The 21,208-nt window shown below is 44.9% G+C and overlaps 1 protein-coding gene and 1 long non-coding RNA gene across 2 annotated transcripts in view; one reads left to right on the plus strand and one right to left on the minus strand.

Moving 5' to 3' along the window:
* LOC116969246 overlaps nucleotides 1-14,955 on the minus strand; it is a 28,693-nt gene extending 13,738 nt beyond the window's left edge. The window contains exon 1 of the long non-coding RNA XR_004410695.1: nucleotides 14,891-14,955. This is a non-coding gene — a long non-coding RNA (uncharacterized LOC116969246). The remainder of the gene's footprint in view (nucleotides 1-14,890) is intronic.
* A 5,070-nt stretch (nucleotides 14,956-20,025) lies between these two features.
* On the plus strand, nucleotides 20,026-20,697 carry LOC116969250 (probable G-protein coupled receptor 83). Its single transcript, XM_033016139.1, has one exon. The coding sequence runs from the start codon at nucleotides 20,026-20,028 to the stop codon at nucleotides 20,470-20,472; it is 447 nt and encodes a 148-aa protein (XP_032872030.1). The 3' UTR covers nucleotides 20,473-20,697.
* Nucleotides 20,698-21,208: the final 511 nt, after the last annotated feature.

Genomic DNA, 21,208 nt, shown 5'->3' on the forward strand with positions numbered 1-21,208 from the left:
AGAAAACACTAATAAAATGCCGAGAGGCAAAGGAGGATCCAAACCTGGCACTTTTATCCTTACGGGCAACTCCACTAAAGGCTGACATGAAGTCTCCTGCAGAAATGCTAAATGGCAGGAAATACAAAACCACCCTGCCAAGCAAAATCCAACCCCCTATCGACCAAGAAGAAACAAGGGCAAAATTGGCAGCTGCCCAGGAGGAGGGGCTGAAACAATACAACAAAAATGCACAGTATTTACCTGAACTATTTCAAGGCCAAAACGTACATGCTCAGGATCCAACAACAAAGAAATGGACCCCAGCACAAATCACCAGCAGGGCTGGAACCCCAAAATCATATATCACAGAGACAGAACCGGGCAGGCAGTTGAGACGAAACAGAATTCACATCCGCCCGACACCTGAAATGTCAACACCTGCAACTTCAAAGACAACACCAGCAACTCCTAGGACACCACCCACAGCAGCAGCAACACCTGCCATTGATGACAACACATTCTCACAAACTGCTACCAGTGAGTCATATAGTCAACCAGCACCAACCAATGGCCAGGAAACAACTCAACAAGTTACCAATACATCGAGTGCAACACTGCAGGCAACAACCAGATCTACTAGATCCAGGAGCAACATCTTACCCCCAGCGCGTTATCGCTAGCACTGGAAGGGACAAGTCACGCCAAGACATGACTCTTGACTGGCTACGCACTACCTGAAAGAAAACAAGCTGCCATTATATATTTTGTTGTATAGTATAGTAGCAAGCAGAATGCCATGAATGTGGGCAGAATAATCCCACGGTATCTGCTACAGGATTGCCACCCTCGCTCTGGCAATCCTCTAGTGTCACTAATTTTTGTTCCTTTCTTTTGAGAAGGGGGGATGTTGCATATGCTACATATTCATTGTAGCAGTCCCAACCTCCTGCACTACTTTGTATCAGGCACACTCACCACACACACACACACTGTGATTAGGTATGTAAGCACTTTCAGTATTACTACGCCACACAGACAAAGGAGCTGAATAAAGGAGTACAATAAGGCAACTGAAACAACCTGAATTGTGTCGTTTATTATCAGGATATCAAACACGAAGACACAACAGTGTGAAAAAGCTACCTCTCAGATCACTGTTAATTACTGAAATTTTGGTCATAAATTTGGGGCAAAAATGCTCCAAAATAAGGCTCAGAATGCATCAGAGAGCATCTAAAACCCCAGAGCTTCCAGGGCCCGCTTGAGGGCCTGGCATCGAGGGACTTCACGCTTCGCACTCGTGATGTGTGCAGCGCGCACATTATTTCACATTACTTTTTTTAAATCCTGTCATGCCACCCCCCTTTTTGGAAAGCTTCGTACAGGCCTGCTCACTCACTCACACACTCACTCACTCATTCACTCACTCACTCACTCACTCACTCACTCACTCACTCACTCACTCACTCACTCACTCACTCACTCACTCACTCACTCACTCACTCACTCACTCGCACACTCGCACACTCACTCACTCACTCACACACTCGCACACGCACACACTCGCACACTCACTCACACACTCACTCACACACTCACACACTCGCACACTCACACACTCGCACACTCACTCACTCACTCACTCACTCACTCACTCACTCACTCACTCACTCACTCACTCACTCACTCACTCACTCACTCACTCACTCACTCACTCACTCACACACTCACTCACACACTCGCACACTCACTCACACACTCACTCACACACTCACACACTCGCACACTCACTCACACACTCACTCACACACTCGCACACTCACACACTCGCACACTCACTCGCACACTCACTCACACACTCGCACACTCGCACACTCACACACTCGCACACACACACTCACACGCTCACTCACTCACTCCCTCACTCACTCACTCACTCACTCACTCACTCACTCACTCACTCACTCACTCACTCACTCACTCACTCACTCACTCACTCACTCACTCACTCACTCACTCACTCGCTCACTCACTCACTCATACACTCACACACTCGCACACTCACTCACACACTCACTCACTCACACACTCACACACTCGCACACTCGCACACTCGCACACACACACACACTCACACACTCACTCACACCCTCACTCACTCACTCACTCACTCACTCACTCACTCACTCACTCACTCACTCACTCACTCACTCACTCACTCACTCACTCACTCACTCACTCACTCACTCACTCATTCACTCACTCACTCACTCACTCACTCACACACTCACACACTCGCACACTCACTCACACACTCACTCACTCACTCACTCACTCACTCACTCACTCACTCACTCACTCACTCACACACTCGCACACTCACTCACACACTCACACACTCACTTGCACACTCACACACTCACTCACTCACTCACACACTCACACACTCGCACACTCACTCACTCACTCACACACTCACTCACACGCACTCGCACACTCACTCACTCACACACTCGCACACTCACTCACGCACTCACACACTCACTCACACACTCACACACTCACTCACTCACTCACTCACTCACTCACTCACACACTCACACACTTGCACACTCACTCACTCACTCACTCACTCACTCATACACTCACACACTCGCACACTCACTCACACACTCACTCACTCACACACTCACACACTCGCACACTCGCACACTCGCACACACACACACACTCACACACTCACTCACACCCTCACTCACTCACTCACTCACTCACTCACTCACTCACTCACTCACTCACTCACTCACTCACTCACTCACTCACTCACACTCACTCACTCACTCACTCACTCACTCACTCACTCACTCACTCACTCACTCACACACTCGCACACTCACTCACACACTCACACACTCACTTGCACACTCACACACTCACTCACTCACTCACACACTCACACACTCGCACACTCACTCACTCACTCACACACTCACTCACACGCACTCGCACACTCACTCACTCACACACTCGCACACTCACTCACGCACTCACACACTCACTCACACACTCACACACTCACTCACTCACTCACTCACTCACTCACTCACACACTCACACACACACACTCACTCACTCACTCACTCACTCACTCACTCACTCACACTCACACACTCACTCACACACACACTCGCACACTCACTCACACACTCACACACTCGCACACTCACTCACACACTTGCACACTCACTCACACTCACTCACGCCACACACGCTCGCACACTCGCACACTCACACACTCACACTCTCACACACTCACACACTCACACACTCACACACTCACACACTCATATTGTCTTCTTCCAGATAAGTTACTTGACTGGAAGCTAGTGTTCCAGAGTTTCAAATCACAACCTAGCAGATGGAGAAGTTCAATTCAAGTAATTAAATAAATTGTCATTTAAAAAAAATGCCAGACTGAATAGTAATGATCAGACTGAACGTAATTCTTTTCAGATTGAGTGAAGATGGTTTCCGACCCGAAACATCACCCATCCCTTTTCTCCAGACAGGCTGCCTGACCCGCTGAGTTTCTCTAGCACTTTGTATCTATCTTTGGTATAAAGCAGCACTTGCAGTTCTTTGTTTCTACTGAACATAACTATCCACCTGCTCACTAATATCCTTGAGAGAAGGAGATTGTCCTGAACCTGTTTTGAATCCAGAAATGACACTGTAATTGCCTGTTTTTCCCTCAATATCCACACCCACAAACAAATACCTAAATGTATTTTAAAAATTGATCAGTAGATTATAAACTTATATCAGAAATAACAGAACTGAGAGATCCTGGGCGGCACTGCGGTGCAGCGGGTAGAGACCACGCCAGAGACCCAGGTTCAATCATAAATTGTACATTCTCTCCGTGTCCGAATGGGTTTGCTCCGGGTGCTCCAGTTTCTTCCCACATTTCAAAGATGCACAGGTTTGTAGGTTAATTAGCTTGGTATAAATGTAACAATGGCTCTCATGTGTGTGTAGGGTAATGTTAATGTGCGGGCATCGCTGGTTGGTGCAGACTAGATAAGTGAAGAGGAAAAGATTAGTGTAGACAAATATAGATCATTTAAAGTCAGAAAAAGGTGAATTTATAATGGGAAACAAAGAAATGTTAGACCAGTACTTTGGGTTTGGTTTGGTTTGGTAAGTACTTTGATTCTGTCTTCACTAAGGAAGACACAAACAATCTCCCAGAAATACTAGGGGACCGAGGATGTAGTGGGAGGGAAGAACTGAAGGGAATCCACGTTAGTCAGGAAATGGTGTTAGGTAAACTGTTGGGATTGAAGTCAGATAAAACCCCTGGGCCTGATGGTTTGCATCCCAGAGTACTCATGGAGGGAGAGAGAAAGCGGGGAATTATAGAACAGTTAGCCTTACATCGGTAGTGGGGAAGTTGCTTGAGTCGATTCTTAAAGATGTAATAGCAGCGCATTTGTAAAGCCTTCCACCGCCTGGCGCCTTGACTCGTGGATGGCCAGCTTGGCCAGGACCAGGAGCAACCCAACCAGGACATCTTCAGCCCTACCCTCTCCCCTACGCACAGGGTGTCCAAAGATGAGGATGGTGGGTGAAACATGCAGCCAGAAGGCAAGGAGCAACCCCTTTAGGTATTCAAACAGTGGCTGCTGCCTCACACACTCCATGTACACGTGGTACACAAACTCTTCCAGCCCGCAAAAGTAGCAGGCGGCCGGCGAGTCTGTGTACCACGGGAGAAACAGGTTGCAGGGAACACCTCGGTGCAATACCCTCCACCCCAGGTCCCCAATGTAGAGGGGGAGAATCCCTGTGTAGAGGGACCAATGCATAACAAGCTTTTTTTTTTTTTTTTTTTTTTAAATCAAAAATATTTATTCAAATATTAAAATAGTATTGACACTACAATAAAACAAAACACCACCATAATACAAGACGAACAAATATGCTCAGCAACTGCTAAACAATTATATTGCAATCCTTGTCAAGGATACATTCAACCCCCCTCGGTGCCCAGCGGTCCCGGAACTCCCTCAGGGTGCCCGTAGACAGGGCGTATTCCCTTTCCATCCGCACCCGGGCACGGACGTACCCCCGGAAAAGGGGCAGGCAGCCGGCTCAGGTAGAGCCCTCCAACGTCTGGCGCCGTGACTCGCGGATGGCCAGCTTGGCCAGGCCCAGGAGCAACCCAACCAGGACATCTTCAGCCCTACCCTCTCCCCTACGCACAGGGTGTCCAAAGATGAGGATGGTGGGTGAAAAATGCAGCCAGAAGGCAAGGAGCAGCCCCTTTAGATATTCAAACAGTGGCTGCAGCCTCACGCACTCCATGTACACGTGGTACACAGACTCTTCCAGCCCGCAACAGTGGCAGGCGGCTGGCGAGTCTGTGAACCGCGAGAGAAACAGGTTGCAGGGAACACCTCGGTGCAATACCCTCCACCCCAGGTCCCCAATGTAGAGGGGGAGAATCCCTGCATAGAAGGGCCAATGCATAACAAGCTTGGAGGGGATGATGGTATTGAACGCCGCACTGTAATCTACCAACAACATCCTAACATTTGTGTTTTTATTGTCCAAATGGTCAAGTGCAGAGTGGAGAACCAGTGAGATTGCATCCTCCATTGACCTGTTGTGGTGGTAGACAAACTGTAATGGGTCAAGTTTCTTGTTGAGGTGGGAGTTGATATGCGCCATTACCAACCTCCCAAAGCACTTCATCACCACGGATGTTAGTGCCACTGGTTGATTGTCGTTGAAGCACGTTACCTTACTATCTATACCAGAGGTCCCATTGCAGTCCTGAGTGAGTTCAGCGCTCTTGGCCATGGTGTTTGTCAGGTGAGATTTGGGGGTGGAGATTGGAGAGTCAAAGTGTCAAACAGCACGGAAACAGACCCTTCGGTCCCATATCTATGTCCACCAAGATGTCGAAAGCAGCTAGTCCCATCTGCCCGCATTTGGCCCAAATCCTTCTAAGCTTCTCCTATCCATGAACCTGGTCAAATGTATTTTAAATACTGTAATTGTAACCATGCCTACAGTTACCTCTGGCAGCTTCTTCATTCATTCATTCTTTCACTCATTCATTCAATCATTCATTCATTCATTCATTCATTCATTCATTCATTCATTCATTCATTCATTCATTCATTCATTCACTCATTCATTCATTCACTCATTCATTCATTCATTCAATCATTCATTCATTCATTCATTCATTCATTCACTCATTCATTCATTCATTCATTCATTCATTCACTCATTCATTCACTCATTCATTCATTCATTCATTCATTCATTCATTCATTCATTCATTCATTCATTCATTCATTGTCCCCATTTACCGCAGTAGTTTATGACACAAATTCTTCCCTCCCTTCTCTTTCTGCTCCCCACTCCCCTTCTACCAGATTCCCTTCTTTCCCATCTCTATCCCTCCCCTATCTCCACCGCTCCTCTCTCCTCTCTGCCGTTCCTCCTTCCCCAGTCCTCACCAAAGATCATAGAGGAGCAAGATAGACCACTCCTCGAAAAACGCGTAGTATGACGTGTGTGATTGTCGACGTCATTTTATTGAGCATTTTTTTGGGCTTCCCCCATACTGTCATGGCGTCCTCATGTAAATCTTCATCTCACTGCTCCGCTATCAATTGTTCTAATCGTAAATCTAAACGACCAGACCTGTCATTCTTTAGGTTCCCCGATAAAAAAGAAAGGTAAGAAAATATTATTATTATTTTTTGTCGTATTCTGTCGTGAAAATGTTATTTTCTGTTCTCCCATCAACGGCCATTGGGAAACTATGTTTGTCGGTACATTAGAAAGTTAGTAGACTTATTTTTAATAGATCTTTACTTACCACTATAATAAAGACAATTTTAACACTTCTGTACGTTTTTGGTTTTGTTCTTGTAAGGGATTGGTCTCCAAAATATGGCCCGTGGGACACATTGGGCCCAGTGACCAGGAGATTTTTCGAGCTCAGATTCGAGTCCGAGAACGCGGGTGCTGTTACCCGTTATATCCCTCGAATTGTCGAGACATCACAAGCAAAGATCACAAGCCCGCCGTGAAGAAGGGTGCAATCAAATATTATACAACTCTGCTCTATCATCTTTGGGTGCAATGGTGGGCCGGGGGGTTCGGCGGCGGCCGCAATCAAAGGTACGAGAGGAGCTCTGCTCTATAATCTTTGGTCGGAATGGGACGGCTGCACGTTATAATGTGCTATCGTTCCACCCTCCCTCTCCCCCTTCTCCCTGTCCCCCTTCTCCCTCTCCCCCCTTCTCCCTCTCCCCCCTTCTCCCTCTCCCCCTTCTCCCTCTCCCCCCTTCTCCCTCCCCCCCCTTTTCCCCTTCTCCCTCTCCCCCTTCTCCCTCTCCCCCCTTCTCCCTCTCTTCTCTCGATCTCTCTCTCCCCTCTCTTCTCTCGATCTCCCTCCCTTCCCTCTCTCCCTCCCTTCCCTCTCTCCCTCCCTTACCTCTTCGTGAGAGTTGGCAGCTCTGCTATGCCTTGGGTCCAAAAGAGGATAGAAAGAAAATACTTAATGGTCTTTGTAAGAAGATTTTAATAAGCTCTTCTACATTTAAGGTAAATTGACATATTAGAGGCAAAAAGCATCTTCAATATACAGGTCTCTCCACACAACTGAAAACAATTGCATTTAAGTGATATATCATCCATTGTTCAGGCATGTAGTTATGATCATCTTTTTTCTTATTAGTTAATCCTAAATGATATCTCCTGTAATTTCAGATGTCAACAGTGGGTCCAGAATACTCGTCGACAAGATCTCCTGCACCGAACTGCAGAGTATTTGTCAAATAACTGCCGTCTTATGTACATTGTGTGAAATTGTGATTTGTTAACTGCACAAACCTAATGCAAATGGCGATATATTTATTATTGTATCTACGTTGGACATTTTGCTCTTTGGTGTCAGAACGCGGGGTGGGAGATTGCAACCTTCACGTGGTCCGCCCTGTTTCGACAAATAAGATCAAATAGAACAAGTTGTCCTACAACTTTAGGCTGTGCACACCATACGCAAGAAGAAGAAGTAGAAGTGTCAGAACGCAGTCTGAAGAAGGCTTCCGACCTGCAACGTCACCTATTCCTTTTCTCCAGAGATGCTGCCTGACCCACTGAGTTACTCCAGCTTTTGTGTCTATCTCTGTTTAGATTGGACTCGTGGGTGGAGATTGCGGCTGGTCTGGTGATCTAGAACGAGGGCCAAAGTCTCAGAATATGGGTAATGATATTTAGTAATGAGACAAGGAGCAGTTTCTTCACTCAAGGGCTGGGAATCTTGGAATTCTTGATCGCGTGAGATGGTGGAAGTCGAGTCCTTGAAAGGAGAGATATTTTTTTTCAAATACGAAAAGGATGAGGGATAATTGAGAGAATGTGGGAATAAGGTGTTGAGGTGCAGGATCAACAATAATCTTACTGATGGTGGTGTGAACTTAGATGGCTTATCCTTGCTTTTATTTCTTACAGAGATACAGCGCGGAAACAGGCCCTTTGGCCCACCGCGTCCGCTTTGACCAGCGATCCACGCACACTAACACCATCCTACACACACTAGGGACAATTTACACTTATACCAAGCCTACAAACCTGTATGTCTTTGGAGTGTGGCCGGAAACCGAAGATCTCGGAGAACACCCATTCAGTCACGGAGAGAACCTACGAATTCCGTACAGACAGCACCCACTGTAAGGCAGCAACTTTACCGCAGCACCACCATGCCGCCCTTAATCCACTAGGGTACTAGGTTACAATAAACTTCCTACATATTCCAGGAATGCATCTCATAAAAATGGGAGAGGTTTAAATGCATTGTAAAATCTGCTCTCAGTTTCCTAGATCGGTATTGCTCTAATGGCCTCTTTGTATCATTTTCTTTGATTTAAACCATCCATTGTTCTGCATTTAGATTTTATTTTTTCCCCTGTGGATCACAAGGCACTGTTTGTTTCAGGGGTGACTAATCTCCAGCGTAATTTGACAAGACAGCCAAGAGGGCAAACACAGGCAGTTCAGATCTGCTGCCTGTATCGCATGAGAGAACAAGAATGAGACCAACTTGTTTTTTGCAGATCATCAACCCCTGACTGATGTTATCAATGCCGATGGTGACTCAAGGAGACTCAACCAGGTGGTGGTTTACAAAGGTCCATGCCCATTGTTCCTCATGGCATACCACCAGCCTCAACAGATCACCTAGTCATAGAGTCTCACAGCGTAGAAGCAGGCCCTTCAGCTCAACTTGCCCACGCTGGCCAACATGTACCAACCACACTAGTCCCACATGCATGCATTTGGCCCATACCCCTCTAAACCTGTCCTAACCATCAAATAACCTAACAGAACTGTCATATGAAGAAAGATTGAAAAGACTAGGCTTGTATTCACTGGAGTTTAGAAGGATGAGGGGTGATCTTATCATATTGTCTACAGTGTACTATGTTTACAGATTCTGTTGTGCTGCTGAAAGTAAGAATTTAATTGTTCTATCTGGGACAAGCTAGATGCAGGAAATTGTTCTACATGACAATAAAACACTCTTGTTAGATGCAAGGGGATCTTATAGAAACATATAAATGAATAAAAGGACTGAACAAGCTAGATACAGGAAAGATGTTCCCAATGTTGGGCGAGTCCAGAACCAGGGGCCACAGTCTTAGAACAAAGGGGAGGCCATTTAAGACTGAGGTGAGAAAAAACTTTTTCACCCAGAGAGTTGTGAATTTGTGGAATTCCCTGCCACAGAGAGCAGTGGAGGCCAAATCACTGGGTGGTTTTAAGAGAGCGTTAGATAGATCTCTAGGGGCTAGTGGAATCAAGGGATACGGGGAGAAGGCAGGCACGGGTTATCGATTGGGGCTGATCAGCCATGATCACAATGAATGGCGGTGCTGGCTCGAAGGGCCAAATGGCCTCCTCCTGCACCTATTTTCTATGTTTCTAGAACACTCATCCAGCAATCCTCGAGCCCACCAGCTCATCCCGTAGTCAATTCATCAGCTTTTCCATAAGAACTTCCAAAAGAATGACAATCAGACAATCTCGATTACCCTCAGCCCATCAAGCAGCCCCTTAATTCACCCAGAAGTCTGAACTATTGAATGCTCACTGCATCTCTTTCCATGTCGGCAAGTTAATATCCAGCTGCATGAACCATGGGAAAAGGGAATAAATAGATGCATGTGGTGCAGTGATTTGTGCAGCACTATAGGCCTGGAGACCAAGAGGAGTTCACCATTGAACGGAGTTTGAACGGGGGGCTTGAGGCCCCCGACCGAGGAAGAACAAAAGGAAGGGACTTGAACTTTATTTCGCCTTCCATCACAGTGAGGAATGTGTAGGAGTCACTGTGGTGAATGTCCGTATTAAAATGTGTTTGTGAGTGCTGTTGCTTTTAATTGTATGACTGACCTGGCCAATGAAATTCCTCGTATGTTGCAAAACATGGCAAATAAAATCTGATTCTGATTCTGAAAAGCCTTTCTCTTCCATACTCTTTCCTCTCTTTGATCTTTTTGCATTTGACTGCCTTTCTGTACTTGTTGCAAGAGATTGTCGTGGCATCCAGCATCCTCGGAGAATGTAGAATTAAAGGCAGAGGCAATGCCAGTTTTAAAGATGGTTATTTGCCTCAAGATTGGATTATTGTATCTCCAGAACCTCCCCAGAGGCTCTGGAAGACACAAGGTTCAAGAGGGAACACAAAAAGCCTAATTAGGAAGAATATTAAGAGTAAGATTTTCAATTAAAATACTGTAATTGATGGATCCTTGCCTTTAAATTGATTCTTGGATGAAACCCTGATGGTTCTCACATTGTCTCTTTAAATTTACTCTCCTTTTCACACTTGCTTTAAAACACACAGCCACCGCCATTCACAGTGATACTGCCCGGCAGTCTCATAATTACAATCAACACAGCCACCTTGACAGCCACACAAAATGATGTAAATAAAAATTGTTTTCCTTGTTTAAGAAGTTCAATTTACAATTATTTGAAATTGTGGGGGTTGGTACAAAATACTGCTGACCCACACATGTGTTGCTATGAGACATTTACATTTAAAAAATCCATGTCTCAAAAAAAGCAAGAAGGTGTCCATGTTATTTGACCAACTTATCAGATGAATTTAAATGTGTAGGTATGTATGCATTAGTTTTGCTCCTAATTCCCTTTTCCAAATCATTAATATATATGGTAAACAGTTGCGGCCCCAACACCAAGCCTTGCGGCAAAAGAAATCAAGAAGATTAGTCAAACATGATTTCCCTTTCATAAATCCATGTTGACTTGGACTAATTCTTTTACTGCTATCCAAATGCCCCATTATTACATCTTTAATAATTGACTCCAGCATCTTTCACACCACCAAAGTCGGGCTAATGGTCTGTAATTCCCCGTTTTCTCTCACGCTCCTTTCTTGAAAAGTGGGATAGCATTAGCTATCCTCCAATCCACAGGAACTGATCGTAAATCTATTGATCGTTGGAAAATGATCATATGTATAAATATATATGTATGTGTATATATGTATGTATGTGTATATATGCATGTATATGTATATGTGTGTATATATGTATGTATATATATGTTTATATATGTGTGTATGTATGCATATAAATGTATCCATATGTATGTGTGCATTTGTATGTGTATACGTGTGTATGTATGTATGTGTGTATATATATGTATGTGTATAAATATATATATCTGCATATATTTATTATTACTATATAATTATATATATAATTGCCTTTATGGTTTATGCACATCATCTTACAAGACAAATGAATTAATAGTGATTATTTAAATCAAAGTTGCTTCTGATCCATGAGAATAAACTTTATTATCTCTAACTTGCCTCTCACACACAGACACACATTCATATAAATATATAAAATATATATACGTTAAATTTAATTTTGTGCAATGTGTGTTAAAGGGAAACTGCACAATACAACGCAAAGGAGGGGGCTGTTCCCGCTACAATATACTCGAGGATCTTTGCTTTGGATCAAAGATTATAGAGGAGCTCTATAATCTTTGCTTTGGATCACAGCGGGTGGATTACATACCGGAAGTCGCGTGTCGCTTAAAGAAATGGCGGCCGTGACGTTCCGTCACGTACTACACGTCAGTCCATTGGATTTCGGAGGAGTGGTCTATCTTGCTCCTCTATGATCTTTGGTCCTCACCACTCTCTCCACCTCTTTTCTCCCTTCCACCCATTCATACATTCATGTCATAGGAGCAGAAGTAGGCCATTCGGCTCACCGAGTCCACTCCACCATGCTATCAAGGATGATCTATCTTTCCCGATCATCCCCATTCTCCTGCTTTCTCCCCATAACCTCTGCCACCATTACTAATCAAATATCAAATATCTGTCAATCTCCGCCTGTAAAATATCCATTGACTTGGCCACCAAAGCCTTCTGTGGCAATTAATTCCACAGATTCACCACCCTCTTACCAAGGAGATTCCTCCTCATCTGCTTTCTAAAGGTCCATCCTTTTATTCTGAGGTTATGCTCTCTGGTTCTAGACTCTCCCACACCTGGAGACATCCTATCCACAACCACTCTATCCAGGCTTTTCACTATTTGGCAAGTTTCAATGAGGTTCCCCCTCATCTGTCTAAACTCTAAAGCATTCTGTCTTCATCCTCTCTCCCTCCCTCTCCCTTCCATTCCCTCCCTCCCTCTCCATCCCTCTCCCCCGTAGTGAGAATATAACCCGGGTCTCGTGCGTTGCTAGGCTTCAACTCTACTTGATGGGCCGAATAGCCTAATTGTGCTTCTATTACTCATGAACTTCTCCAGAGATATTGCCTGACCCGCTGAGCTACTCCAGCACCGTCCTTCCTTACACCTCTTTTCCCCTAACTCTATCTCTCCCCATCCTTCCTTCTGCACATCACATTGTAGCACCTTACCATCCACCCTCACCCAGACCTGCCCTCCCTCCCCATTCCCTGCCTTCTCTCCAGCTCCCCTCCCCTCCCAGTCTCTTAGTTTGTCAAGATCATTTTAAGTTGCCGATACCTCTCTTAATCACTGACACTCCGCCCTTCTCACAGGGCACCTGAGACACTGAGACTGGAGCCGTGTGGACTCAAACTCACCCTGGCCACTCCCTCTTATCTCTTCCCATCCAAAACTGCAAGAAATTGCAGCAAATTGTGGACGCAGCCCATACCATCAGACAAATCAACTATTAACTCAATGTTTTACCTCGCGCTGCCTCAGCAAGGCTAGCAGTATCATCAGGGACCATTCTTACCCTGGCCATTCCCTCTTCTCCCATCTCCCATCGGGAAAAAGATATAGAAGCGTGAAAACGCACACCTCCAGATTCAGGCACAGTTCCTTCCCAGTTGTTTTTTATTTTATCTATTTATGTATTTATTAATTTATTTATTAAAAGCATTGTACATACATCTTAATCATGATATGCAACATAATACATTTTGTGTACAACTTCTCTATTTTTTAAACTTTAAGCTGTAATAGAAAAAGAGAAAAGAGAAAGAAGAGAAGGAGGATAGTAGTGAAGTGTAGTCCACAGTAGTTGGCGTTAAATGAATCATGTTGTTTAAGTAGACTGTGTGCTTGAGAATGTGAGGAAAAAAAAGGAAAGAGAAAAGAACAGATAACAGGCCACAGGACAAGAGGGCCTTAAGAAGAGAAAGGAAATAAGTAAAAAATCCAAAGAAGGTAGAGCTGAACAAAAAAGAAAGGGAATGTGCCTAATTCATAACGATTCACACCCATCACCTAGTTGTGAAACAATAACTTTCTAGGGTTATGCTGTCCCATATTATACTTGTAACAAATTAATAAAAGGTGACCATATTCTTAAGAATTATTCTTGTTTTCCTGCTAGAACGAGTCTCATTTCCTCGCGATGTGATATTTCCAACATATTTGTGATCCACATTTTAAACGTTGGGATAGGAGCGTTTTTCCAGAATTTAAGTATAAGTTTTTTTGCCGAAAATAATATTATAAAAATATGATGTTAAATTATCCAATTCCACCTGTCTATTCATGCCTTGCTCTAGAAAGTCCATCTTCAAATTTTGATAATCTTGTGTTTTTTCAAATAATCTCGGGTTTGTAAGTATCTAAAATATTGGTTATTTTCCAAATTGTATTGAAGCTGTAAGTCTTGGAATGATAAAATGTTTCCTTCTTCATACAAATCTTCCCAAGTCTTAATTCCTAATCGTTCCCAGAGGGTAAACGTTTTGTCAATAGTCGATGGCTTAAACGCCGGGTTGTTAGCTATCAGTGAGAGAAGCAAAAGATTTCTTCATTTAAGAGAGGATTTCATTTGTCTCCAAATTCGTATTATGCTGTGAATCATCGGGTTTCTCTTATATATTGTGTTCTTCGGTTTTATTGGGGAGAAAAGGATCGCTCCTATGTTAAAAGGAGTACAATCCTCCTTCTCCATTATTGTCCATTCTGCCTGTTGTGTTGAACTGTCCAACCAGTACATTATATTTTTAATGTTCACTGCCCAATGGTAGTACATAAAAGTGGGAAGTGTGAGTCCACCGTATTCTTTAGGTTTACATAAATGTCTTCTTTTAATTCTATGGGATTTATAGACCCATATGAAATTTGTAATGTATGAGTCAATTTGTAAAAACAAGTTTTTAGGTATGTATGTAGGTATTGATTGGAATAAATACAGTATTTGTGGAAGAAAAATCATTTTAATGGCATTTATTCTGCCTATTAAGGACATCGGTAGTGTTTTCCAAAATTGGATCGACGTTTGTAATTTAGTAAATAAGGGCAGGTAATTTCCCAGTTGTTGTCAGGTAACTGTACCATCCTATCACAACCAGAGAGCAATGCTGAACTACTATCTACCTCTTTGGTGACCATCAGACTATCCTTGATCAGTCTTTGCTGGCTTTACCTTACGCTAAACGTTATTCCCTTAGCATGTATTGATACGCTGTAAATGGCTTGTTTGTAATCATGTCTTGTCTTTCTGCTGACTGGTTAGCATGCAACAAAGGCTTTCCACTGTACCTCGGTACACATGATAATAAACTGAACTGAACTGAATTGCTTCAGGCAGTAAACAAATCCTTCGGCTCACTGAGTCCGTGTCAAATATCAAACACTCACAATCTCCCGCTTCTTTGACAATAGACAGTAGGTGCAGGAGTAGGCCATTCGGCCCTTCGAGCCATCACCGCCATTCACTGTGATCATGGTTGATCATCTACAATCAGTAATCCATTCATGCCTTCTCCCCATATCCCTTGACTCCGCTTTAAGAGCTCTCTTGAAAGCATCCAGAGAATTGGCCTCCTCTGCCTTCTGAGGCAGAGAATTCCACAGATTCACAATTCTCTGGGTGAAAATGTTTTTCCTCAAATCTGTTCTAAATAGCCAACCCCTTATTCTTAAACTGTGGCCACTGGTTCTGGACTCCCCCAACATCGGAAACATGTTTCCTGCCTCTAGCGTGTCCAATAATAATCTTATGTTTCAATAAGATATCCTGTCATCCTACTAAATTCCAGAGTATGCAAGCCCAGCTGCTCCATTTATTCAACATATGACTGTCCAGCCTTCCCGGGAATTAACTTTGTGAACCTCTATATTATTATAGACAATTTTCTACCCTGGAAAAAAGATTTGGAAGAAAGTCTACCCAATCTATGCCTCTCATGGTTTTATATATTTCCACTCAGCCTCACTTGCTCCGGAGAAAACAATCCTAGTCTGTCCAATGTCCCTTTACAGCTGATACATTTTAATCCAGGTATCATTCTGGTAAACCTCTTCTGCATCCTCACCAAAGCCTCCACATCCTCCCTGTAATGGGGTGACCAGAACTGCACACAATACTCAATAAGCAGACTATCCAAAGTTGTATAAAGATGCAACATCACGATCAGATTCTACGTAGAGTCATACAGCACGGTGGCACAGCGGTAGAGTTGCTGCCTCACAGCGCCAGGGACCCGGGATTTGATCCTGACGACGGGTGCTGTCTGTACGGAGTTTGTACGTTCTCCCCGTGACCATGTGGGGTTTCCCACTGGTGCTCCGGTTTTCTCCCACACTGCAAAGACGTACAAGTTTATAGATTAATTGGCTTCGGTAAAAATTATAAATTGTCCCGAGTGCGTAGGATGGTGTTAGTGTATGGGGTGATCGCTGGTCGGCGTGGAGTCGGTGGGCTGAAGAGCCCATTTTGGTGCTGTATCTCTAAACCACACTAAATTAACTACAGCGTGGAAGCAGGCCCTTCGGCCTAATTTACACCGATCAACATGTCCCATCTACACTAGTCCCACCTGCCCGCGTTTGTCCCATTTCCCTCTAAACCTGTCCTATCCATGTAGCTGTCTAAATGTTTCTTAAACCTTGCAATAGATCCTGCCTCAACTATCTCCTCAGGCAGCTCGTTCCATACACCCACTTCCGTTAGTGTAAAAAAAGGTTACCCTTCAGGTTCCTATTAAATCTTTCCCCCCTCACCTTAAACCTATTCCCCTCTCACCTTAAACCTATTCACATACTCAATGCTTCTGATGAAGGGTCCTGCTTCATCTCAGCACAGTGCATCTCTCCACAGACGCTGCCTGACCTGCCGAGTGTTTTCTGTTATTATTTACCCACATCTTCTGTGATAAAAGGGTGACACGGTGGCACAGCAGTAGAGTTGTTGCCTTACAGCACATTCAGTGCCGGAGACCCGAGTTCCATCCTGACTACGGGTGCTGTCTGTACGAACTTTGTACATTCACCCTGTGACTGCATGGGTTTTCACCGAGATATTGTATGTAGGATAGTGTTAATGTGCGGGGATTGCTGGTCGGCACAGACTCAGTGGGCCAAAGGGCCTGTTTCCGCGCTGTATCTCTAAAACTAAGACTAAAAATGCTAAACCTGATTTCTATTATTTGCATTTTATTTTGTATTTTCATTTCCAATTCTTGTTGTTTACTTGCAGGTGATTCTAAATCCTTTAAAGCCTCGCATGTCCCTCTCCAAAGGTATTTTATCTATCGTTAACATCTGGGCACTGGCGTCTTGTTTCTCTGCCTCACGCTATTTACCAGACGTTGTTTCACTACATGTACAGGTAAATGTTACTGAAATACCTCCCTTCCCCATCCCACTGCCCCTATCACTCATCCCAGCCTTGTGGAGTAGTGGGTTGATGTCTACAGCACTCTAGCTTCTGGGCCCAAAACATAGGTCACGGAGTCACATAGAGTGTATACAGGCCATTCAGCCCAACAGGTTCATGCTAACCATCCATATTAATCCTATTTACAAGAACTAGCAGTGGCACAGTGGCACAACGGTAGAGTTGCTGCCTTACAGCGCCAGAGACTCGGGTTTGATCCTCACTACAGGTGCTGACTGTACAGAGTTTGTATGTTCTCCCCGTGACCTGCGTGGGTTTTCTCTCGGTTAGTAGGTTAATTTGTTACGGTATAATTATGAATTATAAATCAAGCTAAACTTAAATTACAGTCATCCAGCGTGGAAATAGGCCCTTTGGCCCTTTGGCCCAACTTGCCCACACCGACCAACATGTCCCATCTAAACTAGACCTACCTGCCTGCGTTTGGCCCTTATCACTCTACACCTATCCTATCCATGTACCTGTCCAAATCTTTCATTACCATCGTGATAGTACCTATCTCAACTACCTCCTCAATCAGCTCAATCTATACACCTACCATCCTTTTGCCGAAATGCTGCCTTGCAGCGCCTGAGGCCTGGGTGTGATGTTGGCTATGGGTGCTGTCTGTACAGAGTTTGTACATTTGGGAAAGAACTGCAGATGCTGGTAAAATGGAGGATAGACACAAAATGCTGCAGAACTCTGCGGGTGAGGCAGCATCTATGGAGAGAAGGAATTTGCAACGCTTCGGATTGAGACCATTCTTCAGACTGAAGCGTCACCAATTCCTTCTCTCCATCGAAACTGCCTCACCTGCTGAGTTACTCCAGCATGTTGTTTCTATCCCAGAGAGAGTACGTACTCCCTGTGACTGCATGGGCTTTCTCCAGGTGCTCTGGTTCCCTCCAGCATCCCAAAGACGTGTAAGTTTATAGGTTAATTGGCTTCAGTAATTGTAACTTGTCCTTGGTGTGTATGACCAAACTCACAGAACTGGGTCTCTGCGCATCCCTCTGCAATTGGATCCTCGACTTCCTCATTCACAGACCACAGTTTGTTCGTATTGGTGGAAATGTGTCAGCCTCGATAACAATCAGCACGGGAGCACCTCAAGGCTGCGTGCTCAGCCCACTGCTGTACTCACTCTATACTCATGACTGCATAGCCAGTCTCAGTGCGAACTCCATCATCAAGTTCGCTGACGACACCACTGTTGTGGGACATATCACTGATGGGGATGAGTCAGAGTATAGAAGAGAGATCGAGCAACTGTCCATATGGTGCCAGCACAATAACCTGGCCCTCAACACCAGCAAAACCAAGGAACTGATTGGGGACTTTGGAAGGAGTAGGATGGGGATCCACAGCCCCATTTATATCAATGGGTCGATGGTTGAAAGTGTCAAGAGCTTCAAATTCGTGGGCGTGCACATCTCTGAAGATCTTTCCTGGTCCAAGAACACTAATGCAATTATCAAGAAAGCTCAACAGCACCTCTACTTCATGAGAAGACTACGGAGAGTCGGTTTGTCAAGGAGGACTCTCTCTAACTTCTACAGGTGCACAGTAGAGAGCATGCTGACCGGTTGCATCGTGGCTTGGTTCGGCAACATGAGCGCCCTGGAGAGGAAAAGACTACAAAAAGTAGTAAACACTGCCCAGTCCATCATCGGCTCTGATCTTCCTTCCATCGAGGGGATTTATCACAGTCGCTGCCTCAAAAAGGCTGGCAGCATCAACAAAGACCCACATCATCCTGGACACACACTCATCTCCCTGCTACCTTCAGGTAGAAGGTACAAAAGCCTGAAGACTGCAACGACCAGGTTCAGGAATAGCTACTTCCCCACAGCCTGGCTCGGCCAAAACTCTGAACATTAATAACCAATTATCTGTTATTTGCACTTTATCATTTATTTATTCATGTGTGTATATATTTATATTATAGTATATGGACACATTGATCTGTTTTGTAGTAAATGCCTACTATGTTCTGTGTGCTGAAGCAAAGCAAGAATTTCATTGTCCTATCAGGGACACATGACAATAACCTCACTTGAACTTGAACTTGACATTGCTAGGTGTACGGGGTGATCACTGGACAGCGTGGACTTGGTGGGAGCCAGTGGAAAGGGAAACGGGAGATAAAGATGGTGATATAGGGAGATATAGAATAAATGAATGAAAGATATGCAAAACAGTAACAATGATAAAGGAGACAGGCTACAGACACACCCTCCTCCCCTCTACCGCCTTTGGAATGTGGGTGGAAACCGCAGCACCCGGAGAAAATCCATGTGGTCACGGGGAGATCGTACAAACTCTGCACAAACAGCACCCGTAGTCAGGATCGAACCCGGGTCTCTGTCACTGTGAGGCATCAACTCTACCGCTGCGCCACCGTGCCGCACTCCACAAAAAGGGGACCAGAACTGCACACAATAAAGTCAGTTCAAATCCCACAAATGCAGTTGTGGGAATTTGAATTCATCAAGTCTACTCTGCCATTCAATCATGTCTGATCTATCTTTACCTCTAAACCCCTTTCTTCTGCCTTCTCCCCATAACCCCTGACACCCGTACTAATCACGAATATAACTATCTCAGTCTTAGAAATATCCATTGGTTTCCACAGTCTTCTGTGGCAAAGAATTCCACAGATTCACCACCTCACCGTTCTCCACACCCTCAACTCATGAAACCTCTAACCCGCTTTCCCCGCTTGTCCCTTCCTTCCAGAGAGAAGATCATCAGGAGTCATTGCGTCCCCGCTTTTCCAAAGTCTTCAGAAGTCTTCAGAAGGTGCATGGACCAGTCAACCTTCACGCTGTTCTACGTCCTGCCGTTGGTGGTGATCACCGTAGCCTCCTCCGCGGTGAGCAAGAAGCTATTGGTGAGGGAAACCATTGGTGCCGTCACAGAAGCCGAGGCCGCCGCTCAACGCCGCAGGAAGAAGAGGACCATCAAGATGATCTTCATCATCATGGCCTTTGCCCTCTGTTGGTTCCCCCTCAACGTCTACACCGTCCTGCTCATCGGCCAACGTGCCCAATTCAACAACACCCTCTACTTTGCCTTCCACTGGGTGGCCGTGAGCAGCACCTGTTGGAACCCCTTCATCTACTGTTGGATGGACAACAGGTTCCGCTCCAACCTCATGACCCTTCTGGCCAAGTGTGGGGGGAGAAGGAGGAGAGGAGGCAAGTTCCTGGCGCTCACCGCAGCCAGCGGAGATGGGAGGCGATCGGGGTGAGATTGGAGGACAAGCCTGGCCCGTCCACGGAGAATATGAGTTTCTACCTTGGTGGGCGCAGGGGTAACAATGGGGAGGTGAGTACAGTTTAGACTTTACAGATTCCCCGTTGAAACTTGGTATCATGTTCAGCCCAGGTATTATGGGCCAAGGCATCTGTACCTGTGCTGTATTGTTCTATGTTTAGTTTAGTTCAGTTTAGTTTAGTTTAGTTTAGTTTAGTTTAGTTTAGTTTAGTTTAGTTCAGTTTAGAGATATCAACGATCACAAGCGACCACCTAAAATTCTTAAAGGATTGGACAGGCTAGATGTAGGAAAAATGTTCCCCATGTTAAGGGAGTCCAGATCCAGGGGTCACAGTTTAAGAATATGGGGTAGGCCATTTAGGACTGAGAAGAGGAAAAACATTTTCTCCCAGAGAGTTGTGAATCTGTGGAATTCTCTGCCGCAGAAGGCCGTGAATGCCAATTCACTGGATGTTTTTGAAGAGGGAGTTAGATTTAGCTGTTAGGGCTTAAAGAATCAAGGGATATTGGGAAAAGCAGGAACGTGGTACTGATTTAGATGTTCAGGCATGATCTTATGGAATGGCGGTGCTGGCTGGAAGGGCTGAATGGCCTACTCCTGCACCTATTATCTATTTCAATGTTGCTACCCCGTACAAACTAGTTCTATGTTATCCTACTTTCTCACCCACTCCCTGCGCTCTATGGGGCAATTTACACAGGGCCCATTA

This window comes from Amblyraja radiata, unplaced genomic scaffold (assembly GCF_010909765.2).
Source record: "Amblyraja radiata isolate CabotCenter1 unplaced genomic scaffold, sAmbRad1.1.pri S135, whole genome shotgun sequence".
NCBI classification, from domain to species: domain Eukaryota; kingdom Metazoa; phylum Chordata; class Chondrichthyes; order Rajiformes; family Rajidae; genus Amblyraja; species Amblyraja radiata.

Bases quoted from the DNA above. Each gene is read 5' to 3' on its own strand.
- LOC116969250 (XM_033016139.1), top strand. From the start codon at position 20,026: ATGGACCAGTCAACCTTCACGCTGTTCTACGTCCTGCCGTTGGTGGTG.